The 18,714-nt window shown below is 36.0% G+C and overlaps 1 protein-coding gene across 1 annotated transcript in view; it reads right to left on the reverse strand.

Annotated features, from left to right (window-relative positions):
• Window positions 1-603: 603 nt before the first annotated feature.
• ANOS1 (anosmin 1) overlaps window positions 604-18,714 on the reverse strand; it is a 133,463-nt gene continuing 115,352 nt past the window's right edge. The window contains exons 10-14 of the mRNA XM_059465949.1: window positions 12,599-12,693; window positions 10,013-10,184; window positions 8,587-8,807; window positions 6,838-6,979; window positions 604-6,145 (exon numbers count right to left, since the gene is read on the reverse strand). Coding sequence (XP_059321932.1) covers window positions 6,087-6,145; window positions 6,838-6,979; window positions 8,587-8,807; window positions 10,013-10,184; window positions 12,599-12,693 — 689 coding nt within the window. The 3' untranslated portion in view covers window positions 604-6,086. The remainder of the gene's footprint in view (window positions 6,146-6,837; window positions 6,980-8,586; window positions 8,808-10,012; window positions 10,185-12,598; window positions 12,694-18,714) is intronic.

Raw genomic sequence — 18,714 nt, forward strand, 5'->3', positions numbered from 1 at the left:
GGAAAATGACAGTCCACTGCTTCCAAAGCTGATTTTCCATTGAGAAGAAACAGACCTGCTGAATGCAGCTCATTATTAAGTAACATGAATAAATCACCAGCACAGGTAAGGAACTGGGTACAGAAAGCATTCATAAATTCTTTAGTGGCTGTGCCTCACAGCACCCAGTAAATGCTTATAGCAAGGTGTGTATTAAATATTCAACTGCACTCCTGCCAGCACGTTGAGCAGGAGCAAGAAGGAAATTAAGCACAATGCAAAGGGGACACAGCAATTCACTGCTTGCACACTGGCTCTGTTTCAAAGCTTTCATTCTCACTGCTCTCCCTGGTGCTTCCTTACCCTCCAGGTGCTGCACTGCCACCGAGGGCTGCAGCCACTGTTTTGGCCCAAGGCCTCCCTCAAGGAGGCTGGCATAGATTCAGAAAATGTCAATACAACACCTGTAATCAGAAAATAGAAATGTGGAGGATTGGTTTTGTACAGGAACAAGTTTTCATTGTATTAATTTATTTTATGAAATGGCATCTTTTGAGTGTATTCTGGTTTTAGGTGCACAAAAGCCAGGTTGTACCACCCCCCAAAATGATGAATACTGTTCTATATGTAGTAAATTTGGTTTATTTCATATGCTTTATTTAATCCAGTCATTGTGTCCTTCATTCCAATGTAGAATAAAATACTTCTTTGAGGACATGGAAAGAGAAAATTAATTGCTCTTCTGAAATACAATGTATAGAACAACTCAACCATTTATTTTGACAACTTACCTATTCACCTATTCAGGTGATATATCATTCTTATCTGGCTTTACTGAACAACAACAGCAAATATTAAAGAAATAGCCCCACTTGCAGAGAAATTTAAAAATAGGGGTGTTTCTAAATATTGTTCATTTATGTAAGAAGAAAATCAAAACTAGAAATGTAAGCAGTTATTCTAATGAGACAGAAATACCAGGAAATTTTGGAAGTTTTCATCAAGTTAACAAAAAAGAAATGTTTATTAGGTAAGTCAAGAGGTATTCAAAGGTGCATCTCCAAACTAAGGATATTGCACCTGAGAATAACAGTGCATCTATGAGAATTTGAAACAGTTAAATATTTGTACCAAGATAGGTATTTATATTTGTTAAAAATACAAAATTTAAACCATGGGATACTGCACTTTAGAAGAGAAAACACTCCAAATCTAATGCATACACAGATGAGTTTCAGTCATGAAAATCTTGGCTTGCAGGATCAAGCCACTGGCAAAGATCCAACAACTTAATTAATTTAAGTTAGCATAACAAAAGGATCAACAAATCTTCACTATGAACTATCCAGTTAGGCTAGAGAAAGGGCAAGCTCTTATGCATGATGTTTTACTTCTACTATTGGTTTAAATGTAAATGACTCAAATAATATTTAATTTGATTTTCCCAATATTTTGAAGACTATATAAAGAAAACAAAATGTTGTAGTAAAGACAGGGTAAAATGGTATGACTTCAGACACAATGAAATTTAGATGAAGCAGAGGTACTTGGTATGACACTGATTTTTCTTAGATGGCTCTATCTCTTCGACTCAAGAAAAGCAAAATTCTAAACTCTGTATGGAGGAGATAATGTAGCAATATTTTGATGTAGGATAGTTTATTACATAAACAGTATGTACAAATTCTAAACATGAAAATAGTGAGTAAAAGAAATCAGACTCTATTTACATTTGTATTTTTTTACAAAATGTTTTTACAAGTGTATATTTTTTCTCTAAATAACAGGACAAACACATAAGACCAATCTTTTTGTATTACATACATAAATAAATATTGACTTTAAATGACTGTTATAGGAACGTAATTTCTACAGCCAATTTGGGTAACAGAGAAGCATTTGTTACCTTTACTACAATATAATTAAGTAAAAAGGAAAAAATTTACATATAGATCTCTGTTAATTACTTTGTAAATAGTACCTTACTAATATATCAGTAGAGGTAATACAGTCGTTACATTTCATGCCCACAACTGAACAATGAGTTTTGGCATGCAAACCCACATATAATCATCAACATCTGCAGGTATCCATTTACATTTTTTTAAATAAAGGGTTTTTTTAATCATTGAAAACTACATGCAACAGATTAGTAGCATATTCCTGGTTAAAATGCACAAGTTTTGCATAACATTATTTTTAGTAATTGATGTTCACAGGTACTGATCAAAAGGGTAGGAACATACTTGGCACATAGTATAAGAAAATGAATTAATAAATAAGTCAATATCACTATGACATTTACATATAGACAAAAATAAAATTTTTTATGGTGTTTTACACAGAATTTAGAACTGTCTGGTTCCCCTACTTTGTTTTACAAGGCCCTGATTTAAGACATTATTCAAACAAACAAACTCTGACATCCATGCTTGATGCTTGATTTGAAGCATCACTAAAGCTCGTTCTTTACTGCACAGGTTTATTTCCATGCCACTGATATCCTTTGTGCCAACCTTCCTGAATCAGGACCTGCTTATTGGAAACTCTCCCTGACTGCAACTGGGAGTATGGAGATGAAAGTATTGTAAAATAAATTGACTCCATGTTAAGGTTTCTATACAGTTCTGCTAATAATAATTAGCAGAATTGCCAAATTCTCACTCACATTAGAAATGACTCTGTGTGTGACCATGCCAAATATCAGTGTCAGTATCAGCATTGCCACACCAGGTCCTCAGCTCCTTCTGAAGCCACTAAGTTGAGGATGTTCAGCATTTAAAGAATCAGACTTCTTACTTATTGTCTGTGTGCTATATGCTTAATGAATATTCAAGTTGGTGCACATGGATGACACAGCACAAGTTCTGTCTTATTTTCTCCTGCTCTATAAACAACTCAAAATTGGTCAAAAAAAAAAGATATAACAAGAACAAACCATTTTTTTCTTACACAAAAATCACCAGTGAACAAAAAAATCACTTCACAAAGCAGTTAGCAAAAATAGCATAATCTTATAATTCTCCTTTAAGAAATAAAGATAAACAAAATGCATCCTGAATTCAACTGACAAATCCATCAGAATCATGCACAGTAAATAATACATTAGTGTAAAGGTGCAGAGTATCTTAAAATATCCCAATATCTCTAATATCCTCCCAATATTAACTCTGAATTACACAACATCATTAGAGAAAATAAATCTTTAACTAGGGAATTAAGTAGCAAATTGCAACTCTATTGCTGAATTAAATGTTTAATGTGGCTTAGTCTAGTAAATTAGGACAATACCCTGTGTGATTCAGCAAACAAAGCTTTAGAATTAGGCACTGAAAACTTCAAATCTGTAGTGCTAATTTAAAAAAATAATCAGAAAATCACTCACAGCTGGGAATTTAACATGCATCCATGAGCTTTGTTGACTTTGTATTTTTCATTTTTGATTTGGAGAGTGACTTAAAAGGTGAGTTGATAAGATCATTTGTAGCAGGAAAAAATAATTTACATCTTAGTGGACTCAATATAATACATTTGATCACTAGATTTCTACTTTCAGCTTTTGGTTTTGATCAATCTAGTTCAGAAAGGGAAACCTCTCAGTGTTCTTCAAAAGTACTGTCACTTTGAACAGAAGAATGTCTCAGAGAGAACAGTACCAGCAAGCAGAAACCATTTTGATTCTTCACAGAAGGATGATTTCATGAGGACTCAGGGCTCCTAATTTACTGCTTATCTCCAGTGAATTGGCATCATTGTACCAAAGAGCAACATCTATTCTTTACAGTGTCACTATGAATGAAGTGTAATTTCATTAACACTAATCAAGTCAGTGTCAATTTGATCCAGCACAATTAGAACAGACTGTGATTGAAAGGTTTGCACAGAATTCTTCAGAGAAGACTGAGGTACTTTCCCTGATCCTGCTGATCCAGCAAACACTACAAAGATCACTTCTAGACTCCTCTATGCCCTGTGCAATCCAAATGTGAAAGCAGTGCTGCACACCAGTCCAATGCAAATTTCGTTTTCTTTGTAAAAACGTACACTCAAACACTCTCATCCTGACAAAAATATCTCAGACTCTTGCATTCTAAGAAAACTGAAAATAAACCTTTATACTACAGATTTTTGGAATAAGAACTCATCTGCTAATTTGCTAATGCATTTTGGAAAATAGAGGAAGGAATTCAAAGCACCATAACCTTTAATATATTTTAAGCTGTTGGTAAAGGCCTTTGCAAACCATGTAGCAATAGAAAAAGTCTGGAAAAATCCTTGGTCACTAAGTGAGAGACCAAGAGTGACCAATATCTAAAAACACATCAACCAAAATAGAAAAGAATGCAAAAGAGCCCTTTAAAATTGAAGGTAAAATTGTAAAAAAATTGTAATGAGCAAGTGATCAGAAATTTATGCAGATTCCTTCCCCTCTGTGGTATAAAGGCTGTAAACTTCAGTATAGACAAACTGAATATTTCATTAACATTCTATGATAAACATAGCTCTGATCCTCAGTTTCAGATAGGTATTTCTTCATACTTGCTTTTTCACAAAACAGGTTGTCATCAAAGCAAGGGAAATACACGTACCACTAATGTCCAAGCTCCTCTTATTGAATATCTCAGAAAAATATGCAGCACAGATGAGTCTGTATCATCTGCTGGTAGGAAAAGTGTCCACTTTGTCCAGTTGGAGTCAAGTTTTGAGGTACATTAGTATGATGTGATGATTCAAGGGGCAATGGAAATGGTGCCAAAGAATTCAGGAGCACTTTGAACATCTTGAACATTAAGAGCTGATTATGGGTATTTGTATGGATGTTTATTGGCAGATACTTTCCACCCTCTCAATAATAAATCCAAGCAGTTTCTGTTTACTATTGAGACATGTGTCTCTGTGTGACAAATTATTCTAGACAGTTTGTATTGCACAATAAGGCAATATGAATTCCCTTATGGTTAAAAAGGGCACCCTTCTGTCTAAATTTGAAAAATGAATTCAAATAAACTATAAGCCAATGTTTTCCAGATGCCAGAATATTGTCACATAATTCTTTCTGTAAGCAGAACAGCAAAATAGAGCCAATACATCCATCCTTCTGTTCTAAAGATCCACAGGGAAAAGAAATATGTGCATCAAAATTCAAAGCCAAAAAGTAGCTATACAGCTACTATAATAACAAATGTGCCTCATAATTTCAGTTTCTAAAACTTTAATGGTAACTATTCAGATTTTTAACTAGAAAATTGGTGTTTGTATTCAAGATAATATTATACTTTGAAATATTATGTATCAAAAAATTGTAAGTAAGATGTTTAAAGTTATTCTTCTAGAACCTATTAATTAACTGCATTCATTGCCATAGGTTTTAAACAATTCTATTAATTGTCATTTGTTTCTCTACAATGGTGTTTCTACCCTGTATATCCTTTAACTATTAACTGTATTAATAGAAGATCTACATGATAAAACATTACCACTTTAGACCAGATGGGTAATACATTTGTATCCTCCACAGTGACACTACAATTATTAAAAACTGGGTATTTCAAGGTTTCTGCTACTGTAATCTATTTTACTTATGTGCTCATTTCAGACAAATTGAGATATTCTTTAATAGCAAAACACACTAATCTTAAATTGGTGACAGACAGGGCTTTAAGTAAAAATTGATAACTTAAATTCATTAATGAGAACATCTTTCAAAAGTATGTATACATCACAGGACCTTGCAAATAGTAATACTGAATTCAAGAGGAGAAAAAGCTTTATACACTGCACCGTTTTAAGCTACTTTAAACACAATATGAAAACATTATAATGAACAGTATAATGAATATTTTCTCCCAGGTGTTGAGTTGGATATGGTCATCAGTTTGTTGAATAGTGCTGGTACTGAAATGATACTTGCTGTATGATTCATCCTGGTCATGGTGCAAACATTATTCTTCATGTCTAAACTACAGAGAAGTAGATACAGATCCTACAGGATGTTAGCTTCCATTGGAAAACTGGGTTCTCTGCTCCAAGAGATGTGTTGTTACCCAGCCCTCATTTGGGAGCTCAGTTTTTTTCTCTCAGTTATTTGTATAATCATCTGAAACAGTTTAATATTTCTCTGGGGATGGCTTGTAGTGATGTGGATGATGCTGCTTCAGATGAGGTCCTAAACAGAAGAACAGGAAATTATGCACATATCAAACCCTAGATACATAATGCCAACATTTATCCATACTGAAAAGGCTTTGTGAGACCTTCAGCTTTCAATCCTTCAGCTTTTAAGTGCTAAGTGTGTGCTGGCAACTATGTGTATGTTCAGTCCAGGCAACTTTAGTGGGCCTTTAAAAGGACAAAAATATTCAAGCAGACAGATTTTGAACTAATTGTATTTTTTATTTGGCTTTGCAACACTGAGCTGTATTTTTCAGAAACACATGAAGTGCTGGAAATAGCCATTAAGAGGTTTGCCTTCCTTTAGAAATATGTTTAAGCTCTAGCTATGCTGGACTGAGCGAACCCAGAAAAATCTAATCTTGAAAGCTACGTAATCACTCCAGGCTGCACCTGGAGGACAGACCAACTTTGAATCCCAAGGGCTATAGGCATAAGCCAAAGATCTGTGGCTGTAACAAATGGCAAATGTTAGACCACAGAAACTGATTGAGAGAAAGACTTGATTTGCTGATGGACAGTCATCAAGGGAAAAAAAGCCAGTATTTTCACACAGCTTAAGTTTATGGAATGCTATTGGAATCAATAAAAGCTCTAAGGCTTGAGAAAGGTTTCCACTTTTCACATGTGGAAGACTGAAATTCTGTAACATGTCATGACCACATTTCGGAGGAGGTCAGTGCTTACTGTGGGGTGCAAACGGAGGAAGGTCGGGCGTGCGGAAGGATTTGATCGTGGCTGGCCCTTCCCCTCCAGTCGTCAGCACCTGAACTTCCAAGCGGTACAGCATGGAGGGCCTCAGGTTGGGCACAGTGAGGATGTAGTGATCCTAAAATTAAACACATCCCTTCAATTCTCAGGCCATAGGAAAATAAAACATAGCTGCTCTGCTCACACACACCAGTGGTTTAAACAGGTACTATCACTGTCAGCAGCCACAAATTATTTTCATAGAATTGCGTTAAAAGGATTTAACATATGCATCACTTTGTTGAGTGAGTGTGTTTCGAATTTTTTGCCTGCCAGTCCCTTTGAACAGACACATTTTTAACCATAATACTATGGTTTCATGGGTACAAAGTTCAAGTTGTTACAGACTTTTATGGAAAGTGTGCTGATCACTTTCCATAAAAAGCTGATATGCCCATCACTAAAAACGAATCAAAATGTATTTTCCTAACCATTCCTTTTAACAAACATGTTCATTACATAAACTGGTTTTTATTTTGGATTTGCAAGTGGATTCTACTAATTGGTAATTTAAGTAGTGGCTGGCCTGGGGCCACTTCTGCAGCTTGTGGGAAAAAAAGGGTGACCACACTAATTTCAGATTTGTCCCAATTACACCATAAGAATTTGCCTTCTGCTCTTAAGGCATCATTTACGGCACGATGGATTCACTTTTCACTGCTCCATACCTTTTGTGGTCACTTAGACATGTGCTAAATAATTTCAAAGTAATTTCATAGAAAATTTCACATGGGAATACATCTAGCTAAAGACTCACAGACATTAAGGAATCAGAAGTTATTCACCTAAAACAAAATCAAAACTATAAATCATCTGCATTAAGTTGGAAGAAATCACTCTTCTTATTCTAAGCTGCAAAGGCCCAGGCCCAGGAAGGGGATAGCTGGAGAAGTGATGCTGGACAGTGAGGGCAGCAGGGTGTTCCTGCCACCAGCCAGGCTGGTCTGGCCAGGAATCCACAGGACAGGTGATTCAGGTTGGCACTGTACCTGCCCCATGAGGGGAAGCCAAAGCACAACGTGGGAATAACTTTGGTCATTCCTGTGGGATAATTTGCTGCTACTGCCAGAGCAGACAGTAAAAGGGAAAGGAAGAGAGAAAAAGTGGGGGGAAACATGTTTTTCTGGCAAATTAGCACATATTCTGAGATGGGGTTGCCTTTAACAGACCTGGCTGAGGCTGTTCCAAATCATATAAAATCCTGCATGTGTAGGGCAGAGAGAGGACTGCACACATTGCACTTGTACACTCACTCTGCTCATCCAGCAACTCCAGCACTGGGCCCTGTGCATTTCAGCCCTGATTGTGTAAATACTACATTTTCAGTCAGAGTGAATGGTCCTTGGTATAAATGCCCTAAATCTTGGTGGTTTCTGAGGGACAGAAGACACTATTTCAGCTCAAATCAGAGGCTTCTGCAAGTTAACCAGGTGCTAAAAATAGACAGATACATATAGTGATAGATAATTAAAGGCATCTCCAGGCTCTACAGTTTAAAATGTTTGATGTATCATCAAGAAGAGTAGCTATGCTTTGTATCTCCATCAAGGAGGAAAAATTAATTCCTTCTCCAGCTTACCTGCAGAACCAGTGTTTGACATCTGTATCACCACTAAACATTGCAAATGAGGCACAGACACACAAACTTAGGGAGCCACTGGCAAAAGAAAGTAACAGACAACTTACTGCTGGCAGTATCTGTGACTGGGAAATGATGCTGTTGGGCAAACTGTTCTGCCGGCTCTCTGTGGTCACTTCTGCCCAAGTGACCTGAAACCCTGTCATGGGCTGGTGAAGGTCTGCCTTAGATATCTTCCAGGAAAAATGGCCAGTGATGTTACCTTCCTGAACAATGAAAGATGCAGATAGATTCTCGGGTTTGGCCAACACTTTGGGTAGAACTGGCACTACAAATTTGGAAAGCAAAAAAAGATAAGCTGAACTCTTACAGATAATCTTGAATAATATTAATTTCATTTCAGAAATCAAGGTCAGGCAGAGTTTTATTTCTATTGTTACAGACGAGGCAGTCAGCTTTCTACCATCACATTTTCAGTGTTAACCAAAAACCTGTTTGATATATTCCACTCACATTTGGGGCCAAATTTAAACTTCAGATAAAATGCTCTCAGCTGCAGGTACAGAAAAGAAAGCTACAGCATGTGAAGACCTAAGTGCCTCAGTCACAGGGAGCCATTCTCCTGCTCCTCATATTTCAGAATAGCTGAACTCAGACAGGAAGTTCTGGGGCCACAAGAAAATGCACAGGGTAGCACAGAACTCCATAATTCAGCCAAAGAGTAAAATTCATGCACTAAAACTGTAGTACAAGTTAACAGGGCACTCTGATTAGGGGAAGTTATACCTGAGTTACAGTTGCCCAGGAAGGCTGTAATGCTGGGAACGGTCAGGACAGGCATTAAGGAAATGGCAGCGAAGGCCAGCAGGGTTCTGGGTGACTTATGGAGCATGAGGGTACCCTTGGGAACAGGAGGGACCCAAGGTGAGAGGGCTTCCCTCCAACCAGAGAGAGAGGTATCCACACCTGGCAGTGCAAAGCCATGGCTGACCTGAGCCAGGACCAGCTGACCACAGAAATCCTTTCCAACTAATATATCCATAATTCTGCAACTTCCATAGCCCTCCAGTTACACATTGTGACAATGCTGGAAAAGATTAGAGGGTCTCTATTTCTTATTTGAGAGCAGAATTAACCTAAGCAAAATCAAACTGGAAAACCAGCTTGCATCTGCAGCAAAACATTAAAAAGATGGGTCATACCACCATAATCATGTTTACAGTGATCTTCCATCATTATAATAAATACAATGGGGAACCATTTTTCCTTACCAAAAAAAAAAAACCACAACCATGCCATTACAGATATTTTTGTATGCCCACTACGATTACTCTTAATTGACAAAACAGTAATAATGTACTAGCCAAAATCAATGCTGTTGTGTATTTCTGTTGATTTTCACTTAAGCATTAGTGATATTTTTATTTGTTTTAAATCTCTCATTTTCTATCCTAAAACTGCTTTTTAAGACTCTCTTTTGGTGATTATAAATGCTTTTGGTACTATTTGGTAGTTCTGCAGATCTTGCCTTACCTCCTTCAGCAGGACAATTAATATGCTTGTGCTTTTTTTCTTTAAATGCAGAGCAAGGTGGGGTAACAAAGAAAGTACTCTCAGCCTTAAAACGACCTTTAGATTTTGCAGGCAGAACAGTTACTTTGTATTTGCATGAAAATGACAGGTCCTTCAGAATAATGTAGTTTTCCTACAACAAGAAAAACAAAAAGATCACATGCTGAAAATAGAGCCCAAAGGAAAAAAATATGAACAAATTGAAAAATAACTTTGGCAAAAGATTAAAAGTTCTCTCCACAAAAATATTTTCCTGGATGCTTAACACATGCCAATGTGGTTTTAACTCAGAGAAGAAAGCAAGTATTGTCAATGTCGTGATTATTTTCAGTAGTAAAATATATTAGTATGGTATTTGAATATGTCCTTCAATTCTACACAGTTCCTTCGACACATGGCATCAAAGCAACTGACTTCTAATATTTAGAACAGTCTCTGTGAATGATGGCAGTGGGGGTAGCAATGGGAGGATATAAATGCTAATCGAATTAAATAAATGTAAGAAAGCTGAGTTAAGCTGCTGTAAATGACAGGCTTCATCTATGTTTAACTTTTTAAAAGCACATTTAAAGTCAGCATTGCATTATGGATGCATATTTTTCCACTTGAGTACATTAAGTACTTCTATATTCTTATCAGGAAGAAAAACTCCACAGCTAAATACAAAGCAGAAGTCTCTATTTAAGGACAATGAGTGGAGAAGAAAACTTTACACAAAGTGTAAGTGCCCTTCTAAATTCTTTGCATTGCCTGAAGTACTTTCGAAAATTACAGTCTGAAGGCTTTAACACAAATCATATACGGAAAAAAATGTTTGATTGGTTGGCTTTTATCCTGAAAAAATCCCTAATAATATGTTACTGGCTAAGGTCAAAAGTCTTTTGCTACCTTTTAGATCTCTAATTCCCTTCAGAATCACTAATTTCCCAGGTTCTTCTGCATAACTCCCTCTTTTTTCTAATTGCAAATTAGTCCAACCTTCGCTTGGAAGGTCATTTTCATGGGACATACAAACTGGGCTGAGACTGGACTCTGACTTCCACCTGCTGGGAGAGTGTCCAACAGGTTTGATCTCTCCTTAAAATTGGGACAGGACTCTTTTTATTTATCATGACAGATTGGATGAATTACCATAAAATGACTGGAAATAAGGAAATGACTGGAAATAAATTCATTAATCCCACAATGCATTTGGACAGACGTCCAAACAGTCTTTCCTGACCTCTAGTGGAAATGAACTTCTTAAATGTTGTTTCTCCTATCTCCATAACATTATGTCAAAGTCATTTTTTAAATCCACCTCTGTCACAGACATCTTTTCATTAAAATCCTTTCGTTAGGATTTTTCCTGCTGAAGCTGAGAAGTTTCAGCAACAAAGTGTAAGCAGTGGTTATCTGCTGCTGTGGAATGCAACAGCTGGATCCGTGATTGGTCTCCTGTGGATGTTTGGATTTACTGACCACTCACAGCAAAGCTGGGTCTCACTCTCTGCTGAGACACAGATCTTTGTTATTCATTCTTTTCTATCTTAGCTTAGCTAGCCTTCTGAGAACTTTTACTTCTATTTCTTTTAGTATAGTCATAATGTAATATATATATCATAAAAGAATAAATCAAGCCTTCTGAACATGAGGTCAACATTCTCGCCTCTCCCTTCATCCTGCAACCCTTGTGACCACTGTCACACACCTCTAATTTGTTCTTTGCTGACCCCATGAAGCAGTAAATCTTATAAACTAACACCATCCTGTATGAGAAATCATGTCTTTTGATCTACTCCTTTACATGACATTAACATCCCTGAATTGATGGGGTAGTACAGATCAGGGTAAGAAGGAAAGGTGAATTGTGATTTTGTCCATTTTGCATAACAGACTAAACCAATTCTGATGCACCAATCACAAACTCTGTTGTTCAAATAATGTGTTATAGAGACAGATGACACTAGATTGCCATCAAATTGAGTAGGAAATACTGCCACTGCAATATATATTTGGGCTGCCATGTAGCTTACATGGAGCTTTTCTCCCCATCTGATATCTGTCTGACTTCCAGATTTAATATCCAGTATTTGTCACCAACAGTTCTTCTTTTCTTATCTATTATTCTCCTCAGGGAGAATAATCACCTGAAACTCATCTGCATGTCTAAAAGAAAACCTGATTTATTAATTACTATTATTACTGTTCAGTATTTGCACTGTGCTAAAGTCTTACATTATTAATTGCAGATAAAGCTCAGTGTTCTATATCTTGTAGAGATATAGAAGTACTTAGTTAAGAAGCTTGTCTGGTCTCATTTTCTGAATAACAACAAAAATAAATAAAATATTTTAGTCTAGTGTGTATTTAGGAAATCCAAGAAACCCAAAACCAGTCCAGAGACATAATTTTTATCTTTTGCCAAAGAGGAACATAGAAAAGAAAGCATCCTTACTGATCTAACAAACAGGGTAAAACACATTTTGTGTTATGTTACAGAACTATCCTTTCTCTTGCTGCCTAGGAACTACTCAGAGTCAAGCAGAGGGCTCAAAGGAGACTTACATAAGTCAGCTCTGTTACTTTCCTAAGTCCTTTGGTGTCATTGTGTGCACAGGACTCCAGTAACCAGTGAACCTGGAATTGATTCATGCTGATATCTAAATGATATAAAAAGAGAGGAAAAGACATATAAGTTTGTTTTCACCAAAAGACATAAAGTACATTTTCACCATTGCAACTCTTCTGGCTTCTCTGGATAAAAACAGAAGGAATTTTAAGTATTGTAGAGTTGGTAATTCCTCACTAAGCAATCTTTAATATAATGGAGAAAATATGATACACCAATGAAATTTAAACCTTGTATCAGCTAAAGGAGATAAAAAGTGAAATTTCATTTTCAGATATGTTACCATATGCTGCTTACATTAAAAAAAAAGAATCTAAACTGAGCATTAAAAAAAAAATAATCTCAATGCTGCTACTTCTAATCATCCTGCAAATACTGAGACAGACTTGGTGTCAACTGTCTGACTGTTTATATTGTTAGAGCATTGCAATACTGCTGCCTGGCACTGCTTGAGAATTCTGTGCCTGAAAATATGAAAATATGCCTGTAAATCCCCAAGCTTTCTTCTTTCAGGATATGCCATAAAACCTTTAGTTCAGTATCTGTCCAAATAAAATTCTATTCTTGATTCTTATGAGTAATGCTGAAGGCTTAAGTTTACTCCCATTTAAATCAATGACAAAACCTGCTGCAGTACCAACAGTATAAGCTTTCAACTTATTTTCAGCTCTTCTAGCTTTTTGTCTAATAATGCCTGAATAAGGAAGAAAAACAAAGAGCAAAAAAGAATTGACAAAAGAAGGAAAACATTAGGTAGTGCAAGTAGTTCCTGACATTTTTCTGGATTTCATTCTCTATATAGGGGATGCAATATTATGCAAAATTATGTAATTATTAATTAGCTTGGTGTGACAGAATCACTAATGTGCCTGACTGTGGGTGTCAGGAGGGAAAACAAATGTCTCTGATGCCTTAAGGGCTGATCTGGTACTAGACTGCTATGAGCAGTCTAGATTCAGAAGAAAAGGATTGTAAACTAAAGAGAAAATTACTATTGTAGGAAAATAGCTGAAATGGCCCCTTGAAGTAGGTTTTTGCAGCAGCTGCTCTTCATAATAACATATATGCTTATTATTTTTGCAATTTCTTTAGAAACAATACTTCTTTCAAAAAGAAATCCATTAAAAAGTACATTTCCTGCTTTGTGATTGTTCCCTCTCATTTAAAATAAATAAAGAAATGGATGTCCTTTTGCTTATCTCTTCAGGTTTCCCCACTTGATGTGCCTACTGGATGAAGACAAAAACTCACAGTGCATTTGTAAGTAGGTTTCATCTGATTTCATCTCTTCCAGTTGATTCTATTATCAAATATCACCTGCTCAATGATCTTTAAGATCTCTTCTGACCCAAACTATTCTATCATTCTCTGATTATTTTAAACTTTCTTCATGGGTGGACTGCTCTTTGCAAAGCTACAAAATGTGTATTTTTGCTTGTAATACTTTTCACTTGAAATCTAGAAATAAATCACTCTCCTCTGGCTAAACATTTATCCAAGCCAATTAAACCTTGTAATTGTCCAGCAGTGAGGGATCGGATAAAACACATCTCTAGGATAGGTCACAAAATACCACTACATGGGCAACTGGGAAAAGACAAATCCCAAGCATAAGACCTTAGAAGAGCTCAGCATTCAGATATATTGGTGTAGAGGTTTACTGGGCCTCTGCTCAGAAATGTAATTCAAGGTAGAATCGCAGAACCATCAAAGGGTTTGGTTTGGAAAAGACTTTGAGGATCCTTCAGTTCCAACCCCCTGCCATGGGCAGGGACACCTCCCACCAGACCAGGTTGCTCAATGCCCCATACAGCCTAGCCCTGTACACTGCCTGGGAAGGGAAAAATATTTATTTCCAGCTACTGCCACATTGGAATCCTCTTGTATTTTCAAGCAGGTCCACATCCCTTAATTATGTGAGCTTCTGCTCCCAAACAGTTCTTCTCTTCCTGCCTTCCTACTTCTTTCCTGCATTAGCAAACCCTTAGTAACCCACTTGTAAACACCTGCGGTTTCTGGTAACTTCTCTACTTGGAGAAAACAAAAATAGGTTAAAGAAGAATATATAAAATTAGAAATTCATTTTAAAAACCTATCAGCTTGTACTGTATACGTAGGGCGAAGTTTTCTTAATTCTTTTCCTAATTTTATTTGAGCTAATGAATCTTAAATTTGATAGTATTCTGGTAGTCTGATAACAGCATACACTGAAATAACGGGATTTTTTAAGTTTTCAGTGAGTAAGTAGACGTTATCTGAAAAAGATTTTTGTATGACATGTACAAGTACATCAGCTGTTATAAACTGGAAAGCATCATGTCAGCCAGCAAGACTAAAACTTCTTCAGTTCTCACCTCTGTATTTATGATTGCTGCTATCTAAAAAAATAGAAGATACACAGGTTAAATGCCATATGTTAAAAAAGAGAAATGTAAAAATAACTTGCAACAAACCCCCTCCAATTTTCTCATTTTAAAAAAATCTGTCCTGTCAGTGTCTAAAGCCTGACTAATACTGTGCAATATAACAGAATAAAGTATGAAATACAATAAGGAAGTAGCTACTTCTTGAGACAGAAACTTTTTAAAAACAGGGAAAGGTGGGAACTTTTGTGATTAAATAAAGCTAGAACCCTGAAAAAGTCAAAGTGTATATGCATGCATGAAGTATGCACATGAAATGACAAGATTGTTTAAGAAATTACCTTTAATATTTTTAAAAGCAAAAGAAGACAAAATGCATGAAATTATCTAAAAAGTCCAATAAGAAGCTGAGAAAAATTATTAGAATATGCTTTTGTCTCATAAAGTTGCTCATCAAGATCATTATTCTAAAGTTTTATGAAACATTAAAAAGCTGATTTTGTATTTACCACACATGCAAAAGAAAAGCCTCTCCCAGCCTCCTTTCAGCAATCTCACACTGTCCTACTGAGATCACTACTATAATTTTATTTAGATTTTTGGGTTTAGCTGTCCAATGCACCCTGAGGGATGGGTAATGGCTGAGCTGCACCCAGCTGAATGTCAGCCCCTGCCACCAGAGCCAAGGGCTCTGGATCCAGCTCAGCAAAGGTTCACACACTGAGCTCACAGCCACAGCTTTCTCCAAAAAGCCATCTGAGCAGTTAATATGAACAGAATATTCATTACCTAATGGGACTGATTTTGGAGAGTTTTATCAGAAAACTCAGCCATTCCTGCTATAATAAGTACAAAACACTGTCAAGAAATTGCCAGACTGCTTCAGTCTGCCTCCCTGGTATTTCAGATGTCACAGTATCAACCTCTTTCTGAATATCTGGAGTTTTCTTGATTCTAAATTTTCAATTATGAGTCTTTATAGAGCTTTTCAACTTCATTGTTCTCATGGTTAGAATGTCTATCATTTGATACTAGAAATAGTGATGCTTGCACAAACAGCAAGCATTCGTATTCCCCAGAACTGAAAATATTTGTATAGAAACAGTGAACCTGAAGGACATAATAAGTACTAGCACTTATTTCAGCAGCTCTAAGATTGTGAAATTAGTCAACAAATAGCCACTTAAGTACAAACAGCTGACTGCTTATTCAAATAATTATTTTATTTTAAATTTATATCAATAGAAAAAAAAAAAAAGGCAATCCAGGACAATTGCTTTAAAAACCTCTTAATGATACTGACATGGAAACTATCTCCAGATGCCCAAGCTAAAGATTTTTCGGTCTGTAAGACAAATGCACATAACTAATCTTTTCAAATAAACTAATAGTTGAGGTTAATTACTATGACTGTGATTTTTAAAGTAGATTTTCTGAAGTATAAATTGACTTTCTAGACTTAAGAAAAATGGCTGTACAGACACCACATGATCATGTTCTTAAAATCCCATGCACTCTTAGCTCTTTTGCTCAACAAGGGTATGCAGCTAACTTTGTTGGTCAGAAATCTTACATCTCTAATTAGAAATTTATGGCTCAAGGAATGCTTTAAAGCATGGTTTGTTTTTTTTTTAATTTACCCCAAACTGCCTTTATTTTCACATGAGTAACTCCACTAAGCTCTCTATCAATAGTGTTTACAAAGATGTTCTTCATCAGATTTTTGTGCTTTCTCCCCCTCCCCAATTTAAATGCTTTAGTTCAATTTTAATAAAAGCAAATAAATAAAATTTTGATTTTTCTGGATGGAAAATGTGCATTTATTCTATATCTTCAAGCTGTAAAAACAGCTGAAAATTCTACTAATGCCAATGCCAACTACATGTGTTTACCACTTGGAAAACTTCAGGTTCATATGCAATATTTAAGCATCTTAAATTGATAGACCTCAACGTAGCCTAAGCCAACGCTGCACAAAAGTTATTAGGAATACTAAATCACCTCCCCACAGAACTTAAAGCTCTGAGTATCATTCAAAACAATAATCCAACAAAATTTCAGGTAATTCTGCAAGTTCTCCTAAATTGAACTTCTGGTTTAAATGGTCCTATAGTTTATTTTAAATAAACTACATTTTAAAGATTTTTTCTTTTATTTTTCTCATCTTTTTCAACCTCTTCCATGTTTCTGTTTTGTACAAATACATTGCTGCTGAATAATTTCATCTAATGTGGTTTCTTTTTTTACCATGCTACTGCAGACAGCTACTTTCTCTGCCTCAAATACTTTTTCTCCTTTATATTGCAGTTACTGTTCCAGGAGAGTGCCAAATTGACTCTCGCAAGGAGCCGAAGCTTTGTACCCAAAAAACTGGCATAGCAGGGGCATTTCAGCAGGGAAATTTGCTCATGCAGCCCAACATCATCAATATGGAGCTACCCCAGAAAACCAGCTAAGCAGAGATTTTATTTATTTCTTTGTATCCTGTGATCCACAGCAAGAAAATTGCAGCAGACTGTGTCAGGAACTGGGGCGAGTTCTGCCACTGGTGTGCTTGAGGTCTTTAGGCAAAGTACGTCATGGCTCCTTGTCTCTGTTCCACCCTGTCAAGTGGTGAAAATGATAACGGTGTGTGTTGTAGAAGTATTTCAGCTCTTGCATGTTATTCTGATGTGGGTCTCTACTATTTGGTAGAAAAATGCCAATTAATACCAGCTGTGACAGCGCTATTATGCAGGCAACTAAATTACAAAAACCTTGATAGAAGGAAAATCAAATGGGATTTGCTGGAAAACAAGGTTTCACAGCAGAATTGTTCAGCAACAGCAGCTCAAATTAAGGTTTAATTACAATAAAAATGTCTGGCATCAATAAACACGGCAACATCAAGGCGATTTCTGCATCATGACAGGACTGAAAGTAATTAACATGCAGAGTCTGATAGATTTTCCCATTAGAATAAAAAAAGGTATAAAAGTAAATTTTATAAAATAAGACATATGAAAACCTTTATCTGCTAGCATAAAATCAGTAATTTAATACAAATAACCAGCAGCTTTGAAATAAGTATTTCATTAAAAAAAAAAAAAGTTCTGTACTTTTTGTCGCAATACCTCAACAAACTGACTCCCTCCAAAATATTTACACATAATTAATATGCTAACTGTATGTCAAAAGGAGCTGTTATCAAAGCTTGGAAGATAATGAGCCATACGTAAACCTGTTGTCTTCATTCAAATTTCTTCAAACAGAATGCCATAAGGAGGATGAAATATCTCTGAACCTATTGAGCAAGAAAATTATTAAAATAATATGTTTTGCGTGCAGCTAAAACTTTATTATATTTTGTTAGTTCTGATATTTCATCTAGCAAACCAAAATGATATTTTTGACATGTTTTTTTGTTTTTCTTTGCATACTGGCGAGATTGTTCTTACAAGCTTCTGAGAACAGGGGCCATTATTCAACAAAGCACTTGGGCATATGAACAGTCGTGTTAACTTCAATAGTTAAGGGTAGCTAAAGCATCAGGCCAGAAAATTTAGATAGAACCTAGCAAAAACAAGACACTAATGACCATCAAAACTGTGGTTAAAAGAACGTCTTGAACATGTCTTTGATGGTCTTAGACTAATAGGAAGAAAGACATATAAAAAAATTAAGTGATTTCCTTTCTGAATTACGTGTCC

The sequence above is a fragment of the Ammospiza nelsoni genome, chromosome 2, assembly GCF_027579445.1.
Source record: "Ammospiza nelsoni isolate bAmmNel1 chromosome 2, bAmmNel1.pri, whole genome shotgun sequence".
In the NCBI taxonomy this organism is placed as follows: Eukaryota; Metazoa; Chordata; class Aves; order Passeriformes; family Passerellidae; genus Ammospiza; species Ammospiza nelsoni.